The 24,950-nt window shown below is 46.1% G+C and overlaps 1 protein-coding gene across 2 annotated transcripts; it reads right to left on the bottom strand.

The window, feature by feature from the left end:
* Nucleotides 1–437: 437 nt before the first annotated feature.
* Nucleotides 438–24,410, bottom strand: boc (BOC cell adhesion associated, oncogene regulated). Of its 2 annotated transcripts, none has more exons than XM_004546706.3 (18): nucleotides 24,148–24,410; nucleotides 11,928–12,056; nucleotides 10,998–11,270; nucleotides 7,396–7,542; nucleotides 6,714–6,857; nucleotides 6,324–6,617; nucleotides 5,175–5,447; nucleotides 4,825–5,090; nucleotides 4,575–4,740; nucleotides 4,159–4,227; nucleotides 3,676–3,885; nucleotides 3,146–3,321; nucleotides 2,842–3,064; nucleotides 2,543–2,731; nucleotides 2,249–2,451; nucleotides 2,076–2,158; nucleotides 1,656–1,804; nucleotides 438–1,519 (listed from the first exon to the last, which is right to left on the bottom strand). In XM_004546706.3, exons 2-18 carry the CDS (start codon nucleotides 12,037–12,039, stop codon nucleotides 1,350–1,352), a joined length of 3,147 nt encoding a protein of 1,048 aa, XP_004546763.2. In that variant the 5' UTR covers nucleotides 12,040–12,056; nucleotides 24,148–24,410; the 3' UTR covers nucleotides 438–1,349. The 2 variants fall into 2 exon arrangements, with proteins under 2 accessions (XP_004546763.2, XP_012773433.2); XM_012917979.3 differs by lacking the exon at nucleotides 24,148–24,410 and adding an exon at nucleotides 18,753–18,887.
* Between the last annotated feature and the right edge of the window lie 540 nt (nucleotides 24,411–24,950).

The raw sequence follows: 24,950 nt of genomic DNA, 5'->3' as shown, positions 1-24,950 counted from the left end.
CTGTGAGGTTTTTAGGTCTGTTACTTCTCGTTTTCCACTTGTCTAATTTCCTCACTTTTTTGAAGAACACTGCACACCTTGCTGAGTCTTGCGAATGCATTTTACAGTCAACAGCTTTTTGGGAATCATTTTGTTAATGGAAAAAAAAAACTTTTATACCCGTCAACTGTTATCGGTGAAGTTTGTTGCGGATTCAACTAAAGAAATGTGAACAAATTGAGTTTTTGCTAAAATTATAAGTGTGTAGACAATCCTGGTTCACCCATTTGTATGTTTGGATGATTCATTATGAGTGTTAAGTGGCTTGACAAGCAAAAAACAAAACAAAAACATTTCTCTGAAAATGAGTAAAAAAGCAGCCAATTTCCAAAGAAATTTTCTGAAAGACTTTTAAAAAGCTTAAAGAACTAATGCTCAAGATTCACAAACGACTCGACTCAATCTCATAAGCATTTATTTACATGCAATAGTGCTCCAGCATGTGCAACCACAGAACAGCTACACTTTAAAAAGAAAAAAAAAGGGAGTGTAGATTCAGGATCTCCTTCATTTTGATTGCAGATGTCTCTGTCAAAGACTAACACTTATGTACCGACCAGTGAGGGAGGAATAATACTGACACACCTGTCGCAGCAGCCTCACCTGGCAGTCTTTTGGTAACCAGCAAACAAGTAAACACAGAAATGGTTGCAGTATAAAGTTCAGCTTATCAATGACTGAGTTAAAGACATTTTCCAGAATCTCTCCCATTCAGTGATTTAAAAAAAATATACCAAAACAAAATAAATAAACTATACAATATATAATCTCTTGTACACTACTGAAACAATGATTTATGTTGCATACACTTGTTAATAGTTTGTTAATGACGAACAATGCATAATACATTTGTGTTACTGCTATACAGAAATGACCGAGAACGTGATATCGCAGAGCTAAACAGCACCTTGTGACAGCATCAGACTGGGTCCGATTGTGTTTCTGTCTAAAGCTAAGTACCTAAAAGGTCCAGACTAAGGATGGAGGAAGGCTGGGAAAGACATGATTGGTGGGGAGGGTTTAGTTGTGAAGTGCTGAACTGAGAGGAAGTCCCTGGAGACTCCAGACTCTTCTTCACACAAGGAATAAAGGTCTCAAATGCAGACAGACAAAAAGACAACATACTACTCCCTTTGTCCGTGACATAGCGTGAGGAGATCTATGAATAAAAAGTCACTTTCTTTTCAATATGAAAATAACCTTATATACAGTATAATCGGACACTTATGTACAAAAGCATAAATATATAAATATCTGTGATACAAAAATAAATATTTTCTCTCTTTTTGTTTACGGTTTATTTAAGTCTCTCATGCATCTGTCACGCTGGCCGTCCCCTCGTCCTCGGGGGACGCTTCATTTGGGAGGATGTTCACTTCCTGTATAGCTGCATCTTGGGATTGTGGCGTTGTGGCTGCTGAAGAGGATGTGGTGAAAATCCCTTCGTCCTCCAGAGAGAGAAGCGGGAAAGATGCCGGCTCTGCGGTAAAGAGAGAGGAATGGTGAGAAGATGACAGGAGGATTCAACAACAACACCATCCTTAAAAGATGCTCGTTTGGTTGATAATAAAAGAAGAACATTATGAGCAGATATTAATGGAGACATCCTCACATACTTGGAGCGATGTCCTCCGTTTTGTCTCCACCACAGAAGCCGCCATCACCTCCCGCGTCCTGTGAGTTTAAAAGCTGATGTGGGGAGTTGAGGAGCTGGAGAGTGGAGTCATCTGGAGAATAGCAGGAGTGCTCAGGATGATCAGGGCCACTGAAGAAAACAAGAAAAACATATTTATTAGACTTTTTTTTATTGTCCATACCAGTTGTGACGTTTGGGATGTTCAGCCAACAAATTTCTTCAACATTTATCCAGGTGTTCAGTTTAAATTCTTGAGCCTGTTGGTCAAAATTCAGTTTTCTTGCTCATCAAATCAGGACAAAAAGGTTTTTTTAATGTCACTAGTTCATATTGGTAGAATTATTTTACGGTGTTAGTCCAGTACATTAAAAAGTAAATAAGTGTTATAATGAAAACACACCTGGTAGAATAGTGGTAAACAGGCAGGTGTCCATTGGGCTGTTGCAGCAGCGTGTCACACTCCATATCACAATCCACACTATCCTGCACAGACAGACGAGCATACATTAAATATTCAAACAAAAACTCGTGGATAGTATAAAACCTAGTTTTGTTTTTGTTTTGTTTTTTTACCTGCTGGAGGCCAGGCAGGCAGTGCTTAGGTTTGCCATTTGGTGTGTATTCTCCGTTGGCGGGGTACACGCCATGTGGAGCAGTCATGTGAGTATCCAGCGGGCAGTGGCCCACTAATGCAAGTCCCTGAAGAGGAACCATGGTGTACTGACATGACGACATGGGGGCGGCCACAGCGGGGAAGCACATGTCGGTTGTTTGCTCTGAAATGAGGACAAAACAGGAATTACACGGATGTGGACGGGGAAGACGTTAATCCCTGTAAAGACTCGAGGAACGGCAAAGTGCACTCACTCTGTTTGGCCCAAGCCCGCCACAGGCAGAAGGGGATGAAGGCGACAATAATGAAGACGAAGGCTCCCAGGACAACGCCAACTATGAGGTAGGGGAGGTCGCCGGGGCGAGGCACACCTACACCGGGCGGTTCATACCGAGGGTCAGTGGGAGTCTCTGATGGGAGAGGCTTTTGGGAGTTAGGACGAGCTGTAGAAAAAAGGAGAAAGAGGAAAAAATTTAACTATTAGCAAAGAAACTCTTTTGTAAAAGACAAGACCGACTGACTGCGACAAGCTTTCGCCAACAAAGCACCTCACCTTTTGTTTCAAGGATGACGACATTGCCAAATTCGCTCTCTCCCTTCTCGTTGAAGCTCTGCATCTTGATGTCGTAGGCGGTCTCGGGCTGCAGGTCCGTAATCGAGTGCCAGTATCTGTCCCCTTCCACCACATCCTTCTTATAGTCGCTGTCATTATCGCTGTCTGTCGGCCGGTAGTAGATGTAGAAACCGTAGATGGGCGTGTTGTTTACTGGAGTGTACTGTCGAGGGGGAGAATAAATCACATTATAAATCACTGCAAGCTTGTTTTTGAAATCCTCAATCTCCTTCTGGACACTCACCGTCCATTTGAGAATGATGGTGGTCTCGTTGATGGCCTCATTATAGGTAATGTAGGGTCCATCGACGGGGCGTTCGTGTGTTCTCCCGCCAACCACCGTGTATGCCTTGGAAGGGGCGCTGGGAGGACTGGAACCAATCACGTTCACCGCTACCACACGGAACTTATAGGACGTACCTACAGGGAGAGGAACGGGCATTGTTCATCTCTGGGATTACAACCAGCCAGTGGCGCTTTCCCATTGTTGTGCTGATTAATGAGGCTTGTTTTCACTTTACTGTCTGTTTTCTTTGAGCAAATGCGATGCTGTGCTGTGCTTTTGACTGATGGCAACAATTACTGAGATGATTGAAACAACACTCATTATGGTGATAAATTTTGCAGACCATGGGAATGTAATTATGTGGACATCATTGTTGTAATGATATGGTACGACATGTCCTACTGCTCCCCCCACCCCCACCGAGCCAGAGTAAACAGCTTTGAGCAACAACGCTACGGTTTTGAAAAGAGGGTGTGAAGATGGCTGACCTTTCTCCAGGCCCGTGATCTCCACGGAGAGTCGCGACGGGGGGATGTTCTCCACCGCCGTCACCCAGTCCTCTCCTGCCTTCTTCACCTTCTTGTACTCCACCCGAAACGACTGGATGGGGAAGCCGCGGTTACCGCGAGGAATCCAAGTCACGTACGCCGACGTCTCAGTCGCTGTGGAGACCGTGGGCTTGTCGGGGGCTTCGGGAGCTGAAGAAAAGCAGGGAAGAGTGTCAAATGGAAGCTACAAACAGGGACAATATACTCAAACTAGTGAGAGAAAGTTCAACAACGGTCACGTTCAGGACTTACTGGGAGCTCATCCTTCAGGGAACAGAAATGCAAGAGAAAGTGAGACTTGTTAGTGAAAGGAGAAGGTGAAACTGTATCTAGCTCTGTTCATAATCAAAGTAATAGATTTATTAGTATTGTTAATCAGAGAGGAGTTTGTCTCAGTAATACACAGGACTGTTGAGAGCTTACGAGAGAGGCTTGGTGAGGGGACAGAGGGAGTCTTTGGAGGATCATTTGACACTCCCAGATTTTTGCGACCTGTGGACAAAAGAGATAAGGCACCACATCATCTTAAAGAAATATACTCCAAGTCATTTTTAAAGGAAAGGACTGGTGTCACTTTCTGACTCCCTGAGTCTGAGAAGTCAAAAGTTAAGATGTGTTTAAAGCTGTCAAAATAATGATTACCTTAAAGTGCCTCAGTGTTTAGCAAACATGACTCAAAACGGAACAAATAAGGGAATTTCTTGGGGACTATTTTTTTTACAGGCAGATTATGCAGCAGCACGCTGATGTGAACTGACCACAAGTACCCGGCATGAAAAAAAAAAAGCACCTGGCGCGACGACTGAAGGAATCTAGTAGGATAACAGCTGTTGTTGTACCTTTGCCGGTTCTGAAGGTCATCATGGCTGGTTGTCCCAGCCCTGCACAGTTCTTGGCAGTCATCTCGACCTCATACAAGCTGTCCGGCTGCAGCTTGGATAGAGTCAGCTTATGGAGAGAGCCCGGGATACTGGTGGAGGTCCAGTCTGCAAGAAGTTCTCCCACCTGAGAGGCAGAGCAGGCTCAGTTACTAACACAAGAACACATGTGTGACTCTAAAAAGTTTAGACGATGAGCTTCTTGCAGTACCTTTCTGTATTTTATCATATACTCCAGTACAGGAGGTCCATGCTCGTGCCGCGGCTTCCAGGTGAGCTCATAATAGTCAGCCTTGCCTGTGCGTGGCTGACTGAGGATGATGGGGGCTTCTGCAGGCATGTACCCTGGAAATTCTGAGCAGTCTAGAGGCAACATGGCACCTGCAACCCCCGGCCTCACAGGCGGCTGCTCTCTCAGCACCTTGTCTGGGCTGAGCGGGCGGTAAATGGAAGGCAGCCTCCCTCGGGATAAAGTCCCTGTAACGAAACAAGAAGGATGACATCTAACATCTGTGAAATAAAAGAAAATCATCAACAAATTACCAAACTGAACCCACTCACCGGTTGATACGGTGATGAGGCGAGCGGAGGCCTGTGAGCTGCCCACCCCGTTCTCAGCCATGCACTGGTACAGCCCGTCATCCCGGGGGCCCACTTTGGAGATGCGCAGCCCCCGGGAGGTGAGGCGGTGGCGAGAAGACTGGGCGAGCGGCTGGGCGTTGTGGAGCCACATCACAGAGGGAGCGGGCTTACCGCGGGCCTGGCAGATGAAGCGCACCGTGTCGCCGTACACGACTTCCCGCTGCTGCAGCTCCACCATCACCTGAGGAGGCTCTGCAGGGAAAAGAAACACACAAAGGAGAGAGGTGAGGAGGCCGACCTGAAACTCTGTGCATATGCATCTGTGTGGATCTAGGAAACATTTGACTATTTTCTGGTATTTGTAGACCAAACTACTAATCGAGGTAAACTTCGGCGCTTCGGTGAATACAATCGTTCACCAAAACACTTAATTGATCTCCTGATTCCTTAAGATTGCTTTACAAGTGCCAAAAATCTCCAATATTTACATTTTTATATAACTATTTTTGTCTTGCTAAACATCCAAACCCCAAAATGTTCTAACTATAGTGGAAATACTATGAGCTGGAAACAACATGGTTCGTGTTCTTGCTTGATAAGTGACTTAATCGATTCTGAAAACACAGTTGTAGTGTGTGTGTGTGTGTGTGTGTGTGTGTGTGTGTGTGTGTGTGTGTGTGTGTGTGTGGAGCCAGGCTGGGCCAGCTAGTTGATGGTTGGCTGCTTGTGAATGGGGGAAAAGACAGAGCTCATTACAGCTACAGCAGCACTCTGGCTTTAATTAGAGCCAGCTGCAGAGAGACGAGCCCACAATACATTCATACACAAACATGCACGCACGCACGCACGCACACACACACAGAAAATCACTGTAAAAACAGTCATCCATAACCTAGACACACTCAATCAAGTCCTGGTGCAGAATAGAGAGCTCTGTCTCCACCAACTCTGTGTTGCAAAACACCGCCCACACTGCTCCTCTCTCACACACTCTGTACATACAGACCCCGTCTTGCCAGTCCACCAAACAGGAGTCGATGTAATTATTAAATCCATGACACGGAAAAAACTTAAAACAAAACAAAAGTACCTTGTAGAGTCAAACAAAAAACACTTCATTTTACTCACCAAACACTTGGACGTCATAGAGCACCACGGCAGAGCTGGCCGAGCCGATGCCGTTGTCTGCCCCGCAAGCGTAAGTGCCCGAGTCTCCCTCGCCGACTGCGTCGATAAGCAGGTTGCTAAGCAGGAAACGCGTGTTGTTGTGGAGACGCAGGTCCTGCCCGTCCTTTGCCCACGTGACCTGGGGAGTTGGGATGCCACTGGCCACACACTCCAGCACCAGCCGCTGGCCTTTAGTCACCATGATGGAGCGGGGTGCCGGCGGGTAAATGATCCGAGCCGCTTCTGATGTGGAGCCTGAAAGAATCGAGGCATTGTGCGCGTGAGCACCTACGAGTAAAATGCGTCCCCGCAAGACCAGAATGCCATGCTGAATGAGCAATAGTGACTCACGGCGTATGCGCAGACGATCAGCAGAGGTGGACGTTTTAACCTCCTGAGTGACGGGGTTGTAGGCAGCACACTTGTAGGGTCCCTCATCATCACGTGTGGCATTGGCTATCTGCAGGTTCCCTGATGGCATGATGAGGTAGTTCCCTGCAGGACCAAACAAAAACATAAGTCTGAGTGAGAGGGGTGCAGAAGAAAAGCAGAGAAAATAATCAGAAATACCACAGAGACAAAGAGGAACCACAGAAAAACCGAGTCCATGTTGTGAAACAGCGTGGGTAATATGAGCCCTGTGTGCCATTCCAATACATAGCTGCACTTCCAGCTGAAGCCACAGAGTGGCACTGTCGAGTCTGACCCAAGTGAATGCTCTTCAACGTGGTATTCATTTCCTCACAGATAAGGTAGATATCAGTACCTACAGCTCCCAGGCATCATCAGCATACCAGCTACAAACCACTGGAGCTTTTCTTCTCTTCCAGGCAACTTAGAAGTAAATAGTTTGAAAAATAAACAACTGCATTCCCATGTTTCAACATTCTCCAGATAATGCCCTTATCGGTGGTTTTACGATGGGTCAGATAGCAGGATTATAGCATTCCGGTAAATTACGAAGATAGTATGGGAATTAAGGAGAGAGAGTGAATGCTATAAAAGATCTTGAGGGATTAAAGCAGCTGGTTACCTTTGGATGTTTCCAGCCACTCCTGTTTGACGCTGTAGCGAACCTGAGCCTTGGGCTGGCTTTCGGGGAGGTGACATTCAATAACAGCCGTGTTGCCTTCATCCACTTCGATCTCCTGCTGGTCATCGGGCTCAAAGTCCCGCAGCTCTAAAAAACAACAAAGACATGAGGAGAAAAGTCAGCGCCGTCTCATAGCTACAACACATTTCACCCTTCTTTCATCATCTTAATATGCAGTGTAAATCACGTCTAACTGCACATGTATACAGTCATTCCTCGGCTTCAGATGTACAAAACCGCAATATTCAGAGCAATAATAACTGTGCTGTTCCCATGTTGGGTGTCTCTCATGTCAGTCCGACTTTGCTGTGTTGTAACCACATTCCCACAGCTTCTCTAATGTTCCCTCTTTTTGGAAAAAAAACTTCTACCTCCACTTCTTTCCCACTGCTCGTCTTTACGTGATCCGCTGAAATTCGCAGGAATTTTAGGAAAGCACTTCAAGCTAATTTTTCTGGTGTCAGTAACATTTGAGTAGGCCACATTAATCTTGTCAAACATTATACCGGGGGACTGGAGCCGGGTCAGATTCTGTGGGAAATGGTGGGAGTGGGGATTACCGGGGCCATGTGCTGTGACTGTGTCCCACAGACACACGGTCTGCACAGCATAGACACTTATCTGGCCCCCTGACCTTCTAAGCCCCTGCCTGAGCGGCCTGGAGGCCTGGCATTGGGGGGAGGGGTCAAAGGGGAGAAAGCGCCATCCTATAGGGTTTCATTGCCATTTTATAGATTTGAAGCAGAGAGAACCTAACATGAGACAGAGAGAAGAAACAGGAGCAAAGAGAACAGCACAGGAGGGGAAAATAACACCCAAAGAAATTTGTCATTAAGGCGTCCAACAGTGAAATGAAAGATAAATAAAACTTCTCCAGGAACGTAATTAAACGTCTGCCAGCCTTTGTTGATTTATTCTTAACAAACACAGCCTCTCCATTCTTTCCAGAGCTGCTATAACTGGGGTGTTTTTCTTGGACCCGGCACACCGAGCTGCCCGTATGCACACACAGTCAGCTGATGAGTCTTTGTACACCTCTGTGCAGCAGCAACAGGAGTCCCGCGCGCACGTCTCTAAAAGGGGGCAGGGATAGCTCAGTAGGTAAAGTGGTCGCCCCATGATCGGAAGGTCGGCGGTTCGAATCCACTTAACGGCTACCCTGAGGTACCCCTGAGCAAGGTACCGTCCCTACACACTGCTCCCCGGGCGCCTGCTTAGTGGGCTGCCCACTGCTTCACTGAGTGAATGGGTCAAATGCAGAGAAAAACAAGTAATTTCCCCATGGGGATCAATAAAGTATCCATTATTATTATTATTATTAATTCAATAAGCAAAGTTTAGTTAACAGTATCTATTGATAGGGGCTTTAAAGTGATTTACTAAAAGCACTGCGGGCAGTCGATTTATCCACCACGCACGCTGGATCTGCCCCCTCTGCAGGCGCCTGGGGGAGCTTTAATAGGCGTAATGGGGGAGATTGTCTAACACGCACGCACACATTAACAACAAACACACAACACAACCCTATGCCTGTGTCAGCTCTTATTCTGAAAGATGAGAATCCCAGCCAGGACATGTCAAGCTTAGCGGGGTGTGTTGAAGGGGAAAAAACCTCAAGGATAGGCAGTGTGGCGCTCCATTTGCAAAATCAATCAGGTGCTGTTTTTACAGACACCCCTTCCCCCACCTCATATCTCCCCACTCCACCTTCCTCCTCCTTCTCTTGGCTGTTTCTCCCAAATTCCTTCATATACACCTTTTAACGCCCCCTCTCACAACTCTACTGCCCCGCATTCTTCACAGGAAAAAGAAAAATCCCCTCACGGGTGCCTCTCAGGTGTGCACGCGAGCGCGCGCATGTGATGTTTCTTGTGAGTGCATCCTGCATGGATGGAGGATTGATGGCATTCATAAAGTGAAGCAGACCTCCCGCACCACGGCTGCTTGGCAGGGCGAGAAGGAGCGAGAGAGAGACAGTACATTCATCATCTTTATGTGCAGCAGCAACAGGAGTCCCGCGCGCACGTCTCTGAATTATAACACGTTATAGCAACGTGTTGTGCGTTCACGTTGTGCAGATACATGTTTCTACGGCAAAAAAAAAAAAAAAAAAAAAAAAAAAAGGAGGAGGGTGATTGTCTGCACAAGAATTCAAGCGGGGGAGCTTTTAAGTGATGCCAAGAAGACGCAGATTTTTCGGAGTCGGATAGTGTGGAGGGTCTGGAGCCAACGTATCCTGATCACAAAAAAAACATGTGCGTACAACTAAGAGGGCTCACAAGGAAAGGCAAGCACGTACACACTCCCCACGGAGCAGTTCCTTAGGCGGTTTGGGGGTGGCCGAGGAGAAGCAGTTATTAAATTAAAGAGGCTTTTTTGGGAAGGCGGGGCGAACAGACTGGCTCCACATGTGGTTGTCCCAGTGTGATTCATCCACTATTGGAGCAATCAATAACTTTTAATGCCTTTGTAGCTACAGCCTCTGGAGAAAACCCAAAGAAAAATAAGAGCGAGAGAGGTGAAGATGACAAAAAGAGGAGGATGAGGAGGAGAAAGAGAGAGAGGGAGACGGCGATAATGAAAGGAGGCGAGCTGAGAGAAAGTGACAGGGTGAAGAGTGAAAAACGTGCGAGGGGAAATGCGTGTGAAGATGATTGTGGAGGGATCCGAGGAGGCAGAGAATGTGACACCACGTCTCGTCTCGTGTCAGGATCTTGTCTCGACTGGCCTAAAAACAGCTTCCAGTTTCTGCAGCCGCATACATCACATCCCTACGCGTAAAACAATACTGGTAAAAGCACCCTCCCCACCCCCCTAGCTAATGGTGTGCTCTGCTGGGGCGTATACCTATATCCTCTGTCCACTCTTATCTCCACTCAGCCCTCAGCACAATTACGGGGCCATAACTTCTGGCGAGTCCTGCTGTCGGGCACTGCAGTGAGGAATGTGGTGTTGTGGGGAAAGCAAAGGGCCAATGAAGGTAGGGGGGCCTCCAAGCTAAGTCCTGCTGGTCCCCTTTCCTCCCCCCCACTTGCTCAGACTGGCCCCTGGGTCCCCTTCATTCCTCCAGCTCAGGTTTCACAGTTTCAGGCCCCCTTTTCAGTCCCACAATGGATATCAAATACAACACCGTACACTAGCAAAGCACTAAAAACGTCAGCATGGGGAATCATTTATTTTAACACTATTAAATTGACGCAGCTGTTTTTTGTCTGAGTACACAGAAGAAAAACTGCCTGACTGTGCAGAGTTAATCCACTTATTACTGATGTGCAACAGATTCTCACTGGAAGGACCAAAACTGCAGTAGGTTTATATTTTTTTTCTCCCCAAAACCACAAGTAGTGGAAAAGTACGAGGTTTACAGTGATGTACTGGTAAAGGTTTAAAGCAAACAAATGCCGCCCCTTCACTGCTTTTGTTCTACTTAGAGAGAGAGAAAGAAAAAAAGTCCAACGCGTTCTTTGGATATTCTGACAAACCAAAAAGGGGCCCCTTTGTTTGTGTTTATTTGTCACAGCTTCGTGTGGGTGGCTACTCACTGGCAGCAGTGACGTTAGCAGGCACACTGGCTAGGGCTCCGGCGCTGGTGCTGGCCACACACTGGTATCTGCCAAGAGTCTGATTGGAGAGAACTGGGATGAACAGGCTGCTGGGCCTCAGCACTACACCCAAATCTCCGTCTACCAGCTCATGGCCGTTGAGGCGCCAGCTGATGTTGGCGGAGGCGGGACGGGCACTGCAATGCAGGGTGACGCTGCCTCCCAGCTTCTGCACCACGGATGTGGGCTCTTCGTTGAACGCCGGCACCTCGTCTGAGGAAACGATTAACAACAAGGATTCAGATGCAAATTAGAAACTCTTCATGTGAGCATGCGTATAAAAGATATTTACACGTCGGGGAACTGATATGTATGTTTGCCATCATTTCTTTTCTTGATTAGTTGGAAATCCAAAGCAAAGTTTGACGTGATTAAACCACAAAATTTCCTACAACAGACCAAGAAAAGCAGCAAATTCCCAGACAAATGTTTGGCTTCTTTGGTTGCAAATTTTGCTTGAATCAGTGAATGAGCTAATCGCCGTGGCTCCACATACAATACTTGCATTATTTTTAGTGGCAAGAACAGCTCATGCACACTATTCCCGCCTTCCAATTTCTTTCAAATAAACTGCTGTACCTGCTGCCAGACACATAACATCTCACTCGCTGTGCCTCAGCCAGAATATTTTGTCCCTGGCAAGGACTTACTGTGCATCAGGTGTGTAAAGGCACTCAGTAACTGAGGGTAGAGTGAGGTAGAAAACTGCCACAGCAAATTGTGACTGAGGGCATGAAGACAGATGGATGGAAAAAGGAAACATTTTCATTATTACGTTGCTTACTGTTAATACACAGAGAGAGGAAATAGGCACTGGGATTACAGTGAGAGTGGGGTCCAGTACTTCACAAGCTAATGTTGTTTACTCACCGGTGAGTGAAGCGCCGCTCTGCAGGCAGCACAGCAGTACTGCGCCAAGAGCGCACAACACTGGAGCCCTTCTCTTTTTCATCCACGGAGTCCAGTCTTGCTTTCCAGACATCTTCCATACACTACCCCCTGAAACACACAACAACAGGAGGTGGTTAGAAAGGTCACGTACAGACTCTGAGCAAAACAGGCTTTAGTCAGTTTGTTTCAGTCAAACCTGACTGAAGCAAACAGGCAGAACTGCACCGAGACACGCATCCTCCATCTAAACAGCGCGCAGCTCCCTCTGATTGAATTTTACTTGTATACACACGTGCACGAACAGGCGGCCGCTAACGAAACACAAGCCAGGCGAGGCGGCGCGCTCAGCAGAAAAACTCCAGACACAAATAAAGTCTTTCTTTTCTGTCAGCCCCCATCTCACCGTTGACCCCATCCCCTCCCGCTGCGCCCGCACCCATCCAGCCCACGCTCATCAAAGGGGCGCCCTCATTCTGCGTGCCGTAACCCGACCCCTCCACCTTCCTGCTCAGGTGTAACCGATACAGGTAGAGCGGTATGAAGAGAGGGAAGAAGATAGAGGAGAAGACTAAAACACACAGGCTGCTTTCAAGAGTTTGGACAAAGAGCAACTAATGAGAGGTAGTAGAAGGGAGGGAGGCACAGGGTGGAAATGTATATATATCCTAGAAGTAAGGAGTGAGGATAAGATGGATACTTAAAATACAAATAGAGAAGTTGCTGGTAATGGTTAGTCTATTAACGGTTAATATAGAAAGAGGGGAGCTTTTCTCTCTCTCCCCTTGCTGCCAAGTTTCCCAAATTCTTTCCTGTCAGGTTAAACTAACAACTTCCCGTCAGGATGAGGAGGGTGGTCCTGCAAAACTAAATCTCCCCTTTCTCCCCACTCACTCGCTCTCTCCCTCACATGCACGCATGTCCTCGAACATACAACGGTCCCGTGAGGAACCTGCAGAAGTGGAAGCGGCACGCAACTTTGAACATGCATTTTTGTTCTGAGCTTAATAAGGCAAAGGGGATGATTAATGAAGCCTGCCTGCACACCAACGCGCTCACACACAGAGAAGGGTCCCAAGGCAGGACAGTAAGAGAATGGAAACTTTTACAGTGCACCTTCATCATCTAATGGTAGCAGTGAAGAAAAAAAGATATATATAAGTTTGGCTGCCTGGCACATGAAAACGAGCAGAGCGGTAGGGTGATGGAAAAGCAGCTGCAACAGCTCCACAAGGCCACACATCACTCTCTGCTCCGTTTTAATTGCACATTATGAATGTGTAAACAATTTCAGATGACTAATTCTCATGCCATCAACAGCAACAAAGCAGCGCTCTGCGTGGAAAAGACAGCGTGGCGCAGTAATGATTAGTCAGCCCCGTAATGAATCGAGTTTATTTACACCAAGAAACAGAACTTTTTTCTCTTTTTTTAAAGCTGCTAAACGCTCCAGTGTTCCAGTTGTTTTTGTATGCTTCCTGCTGGGTGTTGGATTTTAAGATGCTACAACCCCCGCAAAAGCAAAAGGGAACTGGATTTGAGTGGTAACTCTACATAATGCTATTAGCACTGATGCAAAATTTGTATTAATACCCTGTTAGACAAAAACTCCAATCACTGATTTCTCTAGATTCACACATGTGTAGACCTTCTGTTTATCTCTCATTGTGACAAGCCCTCAAGAATGAGGATAACCCTTAGTGTCAGCCCTACATACATGTACAGTTTCATTTAATCACTCGTCCACACAAAGTGGCTCATCAGTAGCGGGATCACTCTGTAAACAAACAGCATGCTACTGTGGGGACCAGGAGGGAGCAGAGCTGAAGGCCTGTGGCTTCTGTGGCTGGTCACTATATGGACACAACTCAGTACAGCTGCCCATAAAAAACACCTACATCTCTGTGGAGCACCTGTCCCGACTGTAAGAGTCACTAACCATAAACCAACTACACGCACAGCGGGACACGCTACCTCAGCGCGTAGCCCTCCCACATGTCCGATTTCTCATTCTTTTCAAAATAAAAGCACTAGCAATCAGACGAAGGACAGAGCTTTGTTGCAAAGGCACCTCGTACAATATCACTCCCTTAAAAAAAAAGAGCCATGCTTCTCTGAGTGTGTCTGTTGGTCTGATTCATTAGCGAGCTGGGTCCTGTGTTTGCTTAGCGGATACCCTGCGTCAAGATGAAGAGTTGCCCTGACATCCATGTCCAACTTTTTCCATCACTCCTTCCCAGAGAAGCCAGAGAGGGAAAGAGGAGCCTCCCACGCATCAGCGACACTGATAAAAAACAGAGCACACACACACAGACAGCTCCCCTAAATTAAAAGCAGTGTGCATGTGCACTGGTGTGTCTGTTTGTGCGCACATATGCCTGTGACTGTTTTGTTACAGCCCTACCCCATGAGGAACGACGCCGCATGGCAAACACATTGTGCGAACAGCTTTGCGGTATATGAGACATACTTTAGTGACAGTGCAAGAGAGGGAACTCTGTGAACTGTTCAAATCTGCCAGTCCCACTGAACAAGTATGACTAGAGTGGAACCATTTCTGTAGTCACAGTAAGGACCTGAAACTCGACTCGCTACAGTTTTGATGTAGACCAGTAAAAGAGACAGCAAACGATGACAGCGCTGTGATTTTTAGATTTTGGGTAGCTGTTTTAATATTTATCTTTTGGGTAATATAGCTATTTTTTAGTTCAATTAAGGATTTTGTTCATTTAAGTATTGAAATAAAAAAAGTCTAAACTTGCTGACATTATTGAAAGATTTTCAACCTACCCCTGCAACAGGTGGGCCTCCATGCAACATATGCATTAAATAAAATGTGAAAAATCAACTTTTTATAAGCATAATTGTGCATATACACTGCTACAGATCCATATTAAACAGAGTTTCTGCAGGATTTCTTCTATCAGATCCATTCTTGTGGTTTCAGCAGGTTTAGATTTTCCTACTCAGTGCCTTCATGTTCCCTTTGAAATTTAGGGAGAAAAAAAAAAGACTTTGATGCTTATTACATCTATAAAGGTGTCAATAGAGAAAATGTTTTAATGGCACATATCCATGTATTGCACAAAAAATCCTTTCCAGACAGTTCTGTTCAAACCCTTTAAACTCATCTTGGTTTATCGTGATTAAAAAGTTCATTTTCATGGGAGGAGTTTTTAAGGGATTATCTTCGACTGCTGTGGTATTTTAATGGTCATCTCAGGGAGATCTTAAAGGTGTCTTGACTTGCAATTTGCTGTGAACACTTAATAACTTGCCTTCAGGACTAAGGAGTGATCATCTTAATAGTACGATTAAACATTTCTATCCAGGTGGGAGTGTCCTCAGGGGCAGAAACATATGAAAAAATTATGAATGTAATTGTATGATGGCCAACCTTTTACAAAGTGCTTTCATCATATCACAAATGAGGGAATATGTTTTGGAAGAATTACATTCCATCCCTCCAGTAGAGTTACCATGCGGTGGACCAACACCATTGGTTACTGGACACAGATAGCTGTGGACAGCCAAACTAGCAATATACCATTTTTGTGTCCTCATGGTGTCCGCCTTGAATAGGCATCCATTCTTTGTGTCCTTGTTGTGCAGCATCTGCAAGGTCACGAAAAATTGGCAAGCACACGGATGTCTGCTCAGAGTCACGTGTTCGCCCTCGGATACCTAAATAAGCGTCACTTGAATTAAAACGGATGTTGGCCCATTTTGCATACTCTGAAACCAGAAGAAGAAGCTACTCTGTGCGGGTTCTTACTCCAACACCTGTTTGGAGAGGGCGAGGAGAAAGCACAAACAGCAGGCAGTGAGAGGTTGTGGCGGTGGTGTGCAGGCATGCATCACGAGCTGTAGGTATGCCGGTGTCTCATATGCCGTTGTGGGGCAGAGACACTTGACAGAAGTTCATTGTGAGCGTGCTAAGTAAAGACACCGGGGCCCCCGTTCTCCTGGGCCACTGCCGGTCCCATTGTGCCCCTGCCTCTGTGGATAAATTCATTTTGACAACCCTGCTAATTGGATAAAACCCGACTGGAGCCTCCTCCCCGAGCTCTCACATTCCATCTGCTTTCTAGCACGGAGAAGACGAACAGGAGAGAGAGGAGGCAGTGAAGGGGTATCAGGGTAGTAACTTCTCGTGAGGAGCTGAGCTGTTGAATATTTATCACCTCCCCAAAGTCCCCTCTTGCGCTCCCTCCTCCTCCCCCAGTTTTTACGTCTTTTTACAACCCGTGCGCTCCCCTCCACCCCACCCTATCCTCCCTTAAGGTTCTCCAAACACCACAAAGCCCCCCCTTTAGATAAACACATGCGGTGTCAAGTGTTAGGAGTGCCGGGGGTTCAACTGCCCCGCTCGGGCCCGCAGCCCACAATGCCACGCCGCATAGCTGTCATGCGGGAGGCCGGTTGCCCCTGGCGACGCTAACAGGCAGAACGCACCTTAATAGAGTGGAGAGTCATTGTAAAGCAGTGAGCCGGTGCACAGACAAAGACCCCGCAGACCCCTGGAGAAAGGGGAGACGCTACTCTGAAGGGTCCGGGGAAGAGCTGATGGGCCCTGCTCAATGACCAAAGAGAAGAGGGAGGGTGGGGTGGGGGGGTGCTCAATGACCAAGAGGTTTCTGTAGTGGTGTGTGGAGAGTTTGTGGAGGCAGAGAGGAGGAGAGAGAGTTCGGTGCCTTTAAAGACTGATGTGAGCTGGGTGAAGGGGGTTTTATGGATGCAGGGGTAGGTGGGTGGGTGGAGAGGTTGACTGAGAAAGCTGAACAGCGACTCAAATTAATAGAGAGGATGTCAACTGGCAGGCGAGCAGGAGGAGAGAGCAGAGCCTCATCAATGAGCGGCTGTGTTCGAGGGAGCGTGTGTGAGAGCGTCGCTGAATGTCTCAACATATTTTCTCCTCATTCTGTCAATCTGTTGGCTGGCCTCTTAGCCTGGCCGGGGTTTTGGTGCTGAGTAAAGGAGGAGGACGCGCATGGTCCAACACAACCACATCCGGTTTACCATTAGACCATCACACAGGGCAACTACATAAAAGATGAGAAGGGGATTTTTATTCCAACAAATTCTCAAGAAAACACTGAGACAGGCGTCACATGTTAGCTGCTGGTCAATGACTTCCTTGTTCTGTTAAACCTAGAGTCCAACACCTAAAGATTTTCACCCAAAAGCTACATGGATTATTGACTAACCCGATTAACCAACTTTAGAAAGTCATTTATAGTTTCCTAAACCCCCAAAAAGACAGAATCAAAAGTCTTGTTTTGTCAAACTCGCAGTTTGAAAGCAAAAATATTTTTACTTCATTTTCTGCAATAATAAAAGGGAGAGAGGGAGCACATGCTGACACTGGAGATGCCAGCGTTAAACCAGCTAGTTTTGCAGATTATTCACTTAGCTGTTTCCGCACTAACTCTGCACATGGATTTTTTTTTGGTCACCCAAAACATCAAAACTCAAATATGTACATATAATCTGAATAGAACTGGGCAGAAATACATGCGGTTTTGTGTTAGTTACTTTAGTATTAATGCGTGTACCTCTGGATGTTGCCCATCTCTACTATAATGCAGATAATGCAAAAACTGAAGCGGACAACCTCCGTTGTTTTCCCTTCTGCCAACTCAACACCAAAACTTGGCAGAGTCTAAGTCTAAAAATCGATTCCCACCTCTCTTTCCACTCCCCCGCAGACAAGAGGACATTATGGAGTCCCCTTTGGCATAAAAATGCTGCCCAACAGGTGGAGAGGGGGCCAGCTCAAATCCTCCACTCAAAACATCACTCGTTCTCATGCCACAAAAATTACACATCAAAAGCATCCCTAACGAGGTTGAGAACCTACCCCCTCCTCCTTCATAATACGCTCTCTCAAACACACACGCACGCTTCACAAAGTATTAACGAGCTATACGCCCGTCCAAGCCCTCCTTCACCCCCTCCCCAAACCGACACTAACGAGCTACAGTGCGTCTCGGGGATTAACGAGAGGGATCTGGACAGGCCTGCCATGTAGAGGAGGGGGCGTTCTAATCAATTAGGCACTGAAGCATTTGCATAATTTAGATAACGAAGCCGAATTAACCACGGAGAGCTAATTATGGTGCCATGGTGAGCACATCCACCCACATTCTTCTGCCTGGTGTGGGATGCCAGCGTGCCCACCAAGGCCATGGGAACAGGGCTGGATCATAGAGGCTTCCTGGGGAGTTAGTTAGACCTGGAAGGATGGGAGCGAGGAAGAAAGGAGTAGAAAAGATAGAATACCAGGGTTAGGAAGACAAAAGAATAGAGAAAGATGTACAGAAGAACAGGAAGAAGGACACTGAGACCATTCCATATTCTTACTCCATATTAATAAGGAATAGTATCCATTATTGTTATGGAATAAGGATATGGAGAATGATTAAGATAGAAAGCTAGAAGAACAGAAAGATGGATAGAAACAGATGATAGAATTAAGGATACAAAAGCAAATAGAAGCATAGCAAAAATGTTAGAAAGATAGACGGCAGGATACAAGGACAGAAGGATGGATATAAAAAAGGATGATAGAAATAATTTTTTTTAAAAAGAATAGAAGGATGCCAAGAAGGAAAGGAGGACCGATAGAAAAAAGGATAATACCCAGGATTTCACAGTACTCATCGCACAAACACACACGCGCGTGCATGCAGTTACATATTTCATTTACCCACAACCATTCTCTCCTTGCACAAGAAGCACACACACTCAGTGACACATAAGCAAGCAATCACACAAACTCCTATTACATGGTAAAAGTATACTCACAGAGGCACATAAATATGCAGACCTCAGGAAGTTTTTCCAACACCAAATGTCAACACGCTAAAAAACAGGCTACCACTTATCCCAAGCCCGAGAAATAAAACGCACGCACGCCGCGGCATTCACGCATGCCAATATAGACTTTCATAGCTGTACGTATATGCAGCCTGCTCTTTGTGTGTCCCTGCGGCGCTGGGAGAGAGGGGAGGGAGAGAGGAGGGATACGGGGTGGGTTAAAGGGGGCCCCCCAACTCTTTTGGCAGCTCATGCATCAGAGTGAATGGAACCAATTATAAATCAAGAGCAATTTCTCCCCATTATTCAGCAGGAACCGGGAGGGGGGGGGGACTGGCCCTACAACTCTCAGTGGGAGATGAAGGAAGGAAGAGAAAAGCAGAGCGGGTGAAATATTATATGAAAAACAGATACGAGGAGGCATTAGGAAATTGAGATAAGGTGGGGGGGTGACAGAAAGAGAGATGAGGGAATGGAGAAAGACTGTAAAGTTAGAAGGAGCAGGCCAAATGAGAAGGTTATAGGAAAAAACAGACATGAGGATGAATTGGGAAATGGATAAGAGGCAGGAACGTGAAGAGAAGGCGATGGGTTCGGCTGCGTCAACTGAGTTTGAGATGGTGCAATAGCGCCTAGCTCATGGTTATCGAGTGAAAGCTGCTGCATCTCAAAGACATTCTTGGGAAGGGAAACAGCTGGAGGAGGCTCTTTTCAAGGAGAGCTCTCAGTTTCAGGAGCAGGATTTGTGAGACGCAGTAAAGCAGAGCTACCATTTGTCCTGTCACTCAAGGCCACGGATGTGCATTATCCTGCATAAAATAAAAACCTCATACAGATACAATTTGGACAGCAGACAGAGCCGCGCTGTCGATGGAAAATTCCAGCACTGATAACCTCAGGGGCCCAATACCTCACTAATCTGGTGCCCAGTGATTTATTCTGTTGAATCATGTCTTCTCCTGCCAGTCTGACATTCTTCGATGATGAGTTCTTGCTCTCTGGGGCAACACTTTAAATCTGATTATTGGTTGTAGCTCTGGGATACAACCCAGATTCCAGCTTTTTTTTTTGTTGTTGCCGCTTTTATTGACCTATAACACAAGCTGGAGAAAAGAATACAACGCACTTATTATTCCAGCGTGCGTGCAGGCTCAGCGCGCCACACTCAGCGAGCCCGCACGCAAAAGGTGAGAAACTTAAGGAAACCAACGAAAGGGAGGAAACTTTTCCAACTGAGTGCATGAAAGAGAGCAGAAAGAGCAGGAACGTGACTGCGAGGCTTAAACCGAGCGGTTCCAGTCAGAATGCAATCTTAAGCATGTGTGTGAATGATCTATTAGAGCGTCTGGGTTGCTTTTGGCTCGTAATAACACCCCCCTAATCTTTGTCCAAATATCTGCTTTGCACACACAGGACTATTTGTCTGCACACACACACAGCTTTCTTACCAGAGTCTGGAGTTGATCAATGATCTAACAACACTCATACCGCACTCTCAATGTGCATTTGTGTGTGTGTGTTTGTGTAAGAGAGCGAGAATGAGAGTACGCCCTGGGTAACTTCATTATCCAATCAAGAACTTTTACTTTAAGCAGATCAACTCAACTAGTTTAAAGGCTTTGGATAATCTCTATAAAGCTGTTAAGACACTGGCTGTTTTTAATATACATATATGTGTATAAACTGAACACAGACGTGCAGATATGGTTTTGCAAACGTAGCCTAAAAGCGGGCTTCTGTAATGGAAAAAGCTGAACAACCATCTCTTGTTCAACAGACTTTTTCCCTTTCTTTCATTGCATCTAATTTATCTTCATTCCTTCTTCAATAATCTGCTTGATCACAGCCAAATTAGCATCTCCAACACTGTCAAAACTTTCTAGTTCCCCCCTTTTCTTTTTTTCGCCCACCTCCCTCCTCACATTCCTCTCTCCCTCTCACTCTGTGGTCCTGGCTGACAGGATCAAGAGAACAGAGGTATGCAGCCCCAGGGGAGGTGCCTAGACCCCGGCCACCTGCCAGTCCAGGTGTCCCTCTTTGGTTATCTGATGTCTGACTGGACACAGAAACCCTCCTGAGGGAACGAGGCTCAAGTCCAAGCTTCCAATCTGTCAGTGCGGGAGGACTAATGCACCGTATGTCAACAGGCCAATAATGTCTGGCAGTGGAAAATGAGGCAGCCTTATTTGGCAATGAGTGTGTTCCTCGCTCGTTTATGAAAAGTACATTAACCCAGAAAAACATCTGCTGAAATTATCAAGTAAACTAGTCACACTTCTCTCTCTCTCAAGTCTTTAGTAACCCTTTTTCTAATGCACTAATCTCAAAACCACCACGCAGGTGACAAGTAATACATTCCAGTGCAAGGAGATGATCTTGATGGGAGGGTAGCTACCACACACACACACACACACACACACACACACACACACACACACACACACACACACACACACACAAGCAAAGGCCTACAGATTCTCTCTGCAGGCTGTTATGACTGCATGAGCGTACCTGCTGTCAGAGATGAAAGCGTGCCCCCAGGATGGAGCTTTTTCTTCTTCACCTTTGTCAATTAACACGGATGTTACACCCACTACAACAATGGCCCACTACAACAATGGGTGCTTTTCAGAACCACAGTGAGAAACTTTTGGCTCCCAAAACCCGAGTGCGAGCGCACAGCGGTCCTTATGGATCTGCTGGCTATTCGCAATCTTGAAATGCATCTTTAAAATCCATTTATGTCTGCAGACTTTGATTTAAACCCAGATGTGAAAACACTCCCGGCTGCATGAGGGGTTAGTTAAAGCCTGTCCTCTTTGCCTTCATATCTTACATCATACCTCAACATGGCAAAGTCAATTTGGAAGCAAAGCTAAGATACGAGTGAGAAACTCTATTTCTGTTGGCGGCAGACCCAAATCCACACAGTAACTTTTCCTCACAGGCTATAACACATACGAAAGCTCAGCTCCTATAGGATGGATGAAAACTATCCAGCAACAGGCAAAATAGGGGAAAACTGTCTGTCTGGCAGGTAACCAAGATCAATGAAATTTAATTTCACTGAAGAAAAAGAAGGTTCTGCCGGTAACAGCCACATGAAACTGTAACCGAAAGACAATAAAGCAAGCTTCCTGTCCATATAGTCTTCATTCGCAGTCCTAAAAATGTAAAAAAAAAAAAAAAAGAAGAAGAAAAGCAACTTAATAGGAACATTGTATGGTTTTTTTAACATTAATTACAGTGTAATACACATATTATAGAGGCTTGAAACATGCCTGTGGTGCAGCATAATACATTGAGTCTGCTTTACTGTATGAAAGCATGTTAGTCTTCATTTACGAACCATCTACAAACGAGAAATGGCACCGCCTTGAGAAACATAACCAAAAACTTTTGAAAATGTAGTTTGGTATCAGAAGACTTATTTCTAAGAACTTATTTCGTATTTCTGTGAGAAATATCTGAAATGTTTGCTCAAAAATGTGTTCTCCCATCTTTAACACGTGGTTCGTGTTCACAAGTCAATAATGGTATGATGGTATTTAAACTTTTATGGGGAAATAAACTGTTTGAAAATGATAGTTTCTGCCCACAGTAGCAGCAGCTCCAATATTTTTGCTTAGTATTGCACAAGATTGATTAGCAACTCCCATAATTGCCCCCCCCCCCCATTCCCCACATCAGCAATCAAAGGGGCCAAAGCCCTGTGAGAAACAGGCAGATAATCAGACAGGAATCATTTAGTTCAGCTTTGATCCACCCGCCTGCCAGAGATGATCAACAAAAACAACAAACCCTGCTACCAAACAAGAGGCTCCTTTTTTACTGAGACCAATTAATTCGCCCAGAAGCTGTGCGCCTAATTGGAGGAGGCCAGGCCATTCGTTTCGACTTTTAATCCAAGTGACATTGATTCAGCGGGAACAATCGGGCCCTCTTGTCTGATGCCATGTCTGTCACTGAATCGCGAAGCCGTCCTCCATGCAAGGCAGTGGAGGCTAAATGTAGACTAATCCAAATAACAAAACGACACCTGGGGTTGGAAACTCGAGCCCCTGCGGCTGTTTCTGCAGGCCTCCATCCGCCTCCTCTCCACCCCTTACCTCCTTTCCCTCCACCCTGGGAGCCTTCACGGTGATGCAGCCTTTGGCCAGCGCTCAAAACTCGGGTGGGGGGATCAAGACGAACATTTAGTCATTAAATCAGACCTGGATGAGGGGAAGGCATCAGGGGAGACTCTCCTGACAGCGAGGCAGGATGCAGGGTTTCTCACCAACAGAGGTGCCAGTTTACTGGAGGCTTTAATGAGGTTAGTCTGACACCAGGACTTTGGTTTGGGGGTGAGAGGGAGTGAGTGGGACTCCACTCAGGTAGCAGTGTTTGGGTTTGTTGATGACAGCAGAAACATACAATCTGGTCGGGGCTTTTTTTGAGCACTTGGAGGAGGGTTGTGGGAAAAAAATAGAAGATTGCGGTCTAATGCGTAAACGTAACCAAACTGTTATGTTAAGATCCAACAACTTTGATAGCACTACATAAACTTCAGGGGGAGGGAAGGGGCAGGATTTTTAAAGATGGCTAAGCAGCACCGTAAAAAAAGAAATTAATTATTTATAAGAACTCTGAGAATTGGCTCTCGTTCTTTCTACTTCCTTACAAATCTACTCATCGGAGGTCACTGCTCACCCGCTTTTCTATACCTCACCACAACGATGCTGAGCATGAGGGTGATGTTGATGATATGGGGTAAATCTGGCAGCGCTCACCATGTCTGTCTCCTGTTACCCTATGGGAGCGACTATAGGCTGCGGCCTGCAAAACGTAGACACGTTTTCCCAAAGAAAAACGCAAGTATACCTAAACACACAGCCGTGAATCTCCGCGACGTGTTACGAGAGGTCCGTAGCTCTTCATAAACACGCATCGTGGTGAAATAGTCGCCAGAAAAGTGGGGGAAAACTTTGGGGGAAAATACGGACGCGAGACCAATCAGGGCGCAGGCTAAGTCCGAAACCAAAGTCAAATTTTTCCTTTTTTATATAAAAAGCAACTTCAAATCCAAAATCTGACCTCGAGGTGCGTCCCAATAATGCACGTCTGTGTCACGGGAACTTTGTAGCAGAGTTTTTGTGGATCATAAGGCTGGAGAAAGCGGAGGAAAAAAGCAAAACAAATGCGGCTATCGAAGCAGAGACGCCAGCATGAACGAACTAGTGATCAAACACCAAGAGTCGCACATTTCTCTGAAACAGAGTCACGGATGAGCCGGTGAAGTGCCCACAAGAGTCGGAAAACACGCAACATAGCCGATACGTTCATGTATAAAACTGTAACAACAGCGTAAAAAACACGGAGCGCACGAAGCGGTCAAACTTACCAAAACTGCACTGCTCGGCGCTCGCACCTCGTTTTAACCAGGCGATCTTCTCTTCGCGTCTCTCCTGCGTTTAAGTCCCCCAAGGAAAAAAAAACACAACAGTTTTCGCTTCTCTTTTCCCTCTAAAGCCTTTGCTGCTTTAGTAATTTACTGCGATGCCACCGACATTTTCTTCGGCTCCCCCAAGTTCTCACATTGAAAGGCCGTTTTTGGATGACTGAGCTCTCAAACAATTCTCCCTTTTGCGACGCCTTTTCGGGTCCTCCCACTTCCCAAGCAGGAGGAGGGATCTGAACAATAGGGACTGGCTCCCAAACTCCCAGAGCTGGGTAGGTACTGCACCGCCGTTTGCCCCTACAGAGCGTATGCACAGCGTATGAGGACTTTGCAGAGATTGTGCTTAAAAGTAAAATGTGTAGGGGTGTTTTTAAAATGCAGATGGAGATAACTGTGAATAGAAAATATTTTTTAAAAATGAAGTTTTCTTTAAACTTTGGTGTTCTTTAGGAGGAAAGTGCGCCCCCTCCCCCTCCTCCTGCTCTGTTCCCCCTGATTTGCTATGCCTCGGTCCCCACAGGGTTTGTATTGACCCCCGTCCATTGAGGCCTGTAGGCCCTCCAGTGCAGCTGTGTAAGTGCTGTGCTGTTGTTGTGTTGTTGTGGACGGGACAAGTGTAGTCAGGTCTGTGCAGCACTCACACACACACACACTCACTCTCATACTACAGTGATCACAGCTCGAACCCCCCCCTGTGCTCACTCTGGAATTCTCTTCTTCACTTCAGTCAGCACACTTTGAAACGA

This window comes from Maylandia zebra, linkage group LG9 (assembly GCF_041146795.1).
Source record: "Maylandia zebra isolate NMK-2024a linkage group LG9, Mzebra_GT3a, whole genome shotgun sequence".
Classification (NCBI taxonomy): domain Eukaryota; kingdom Metazoa; phylum Chordata; class Actinopteri; order Cichliformes; family Cichlidae; genus Maylandia; species Maylandia zebra.
The sequence above is the reverse complement of the archived record's forward strand: the minus strand, read 5'-3'. Positions and strand labels throughout refer to the sequence as shown.

Coding starts and splice junctions, on each gene's coding strand:
- boc (XM_012917979.3), bottom strand. Junction 5,448..6,323: donor CTATGACGTCCAAGTGTTTG/GTGAGTAAAATG, acceptor TTTTCCCTGCAG/AGCCTCCTCAGGTGATGGTG. Junction 2,732..2,841: donor CGTCATCCTTGAAACAAAAG/GTGAGGTGCTTT, acceptor TTTTTTCTACAG/CTCGTCCTAACTCCCAAAAG.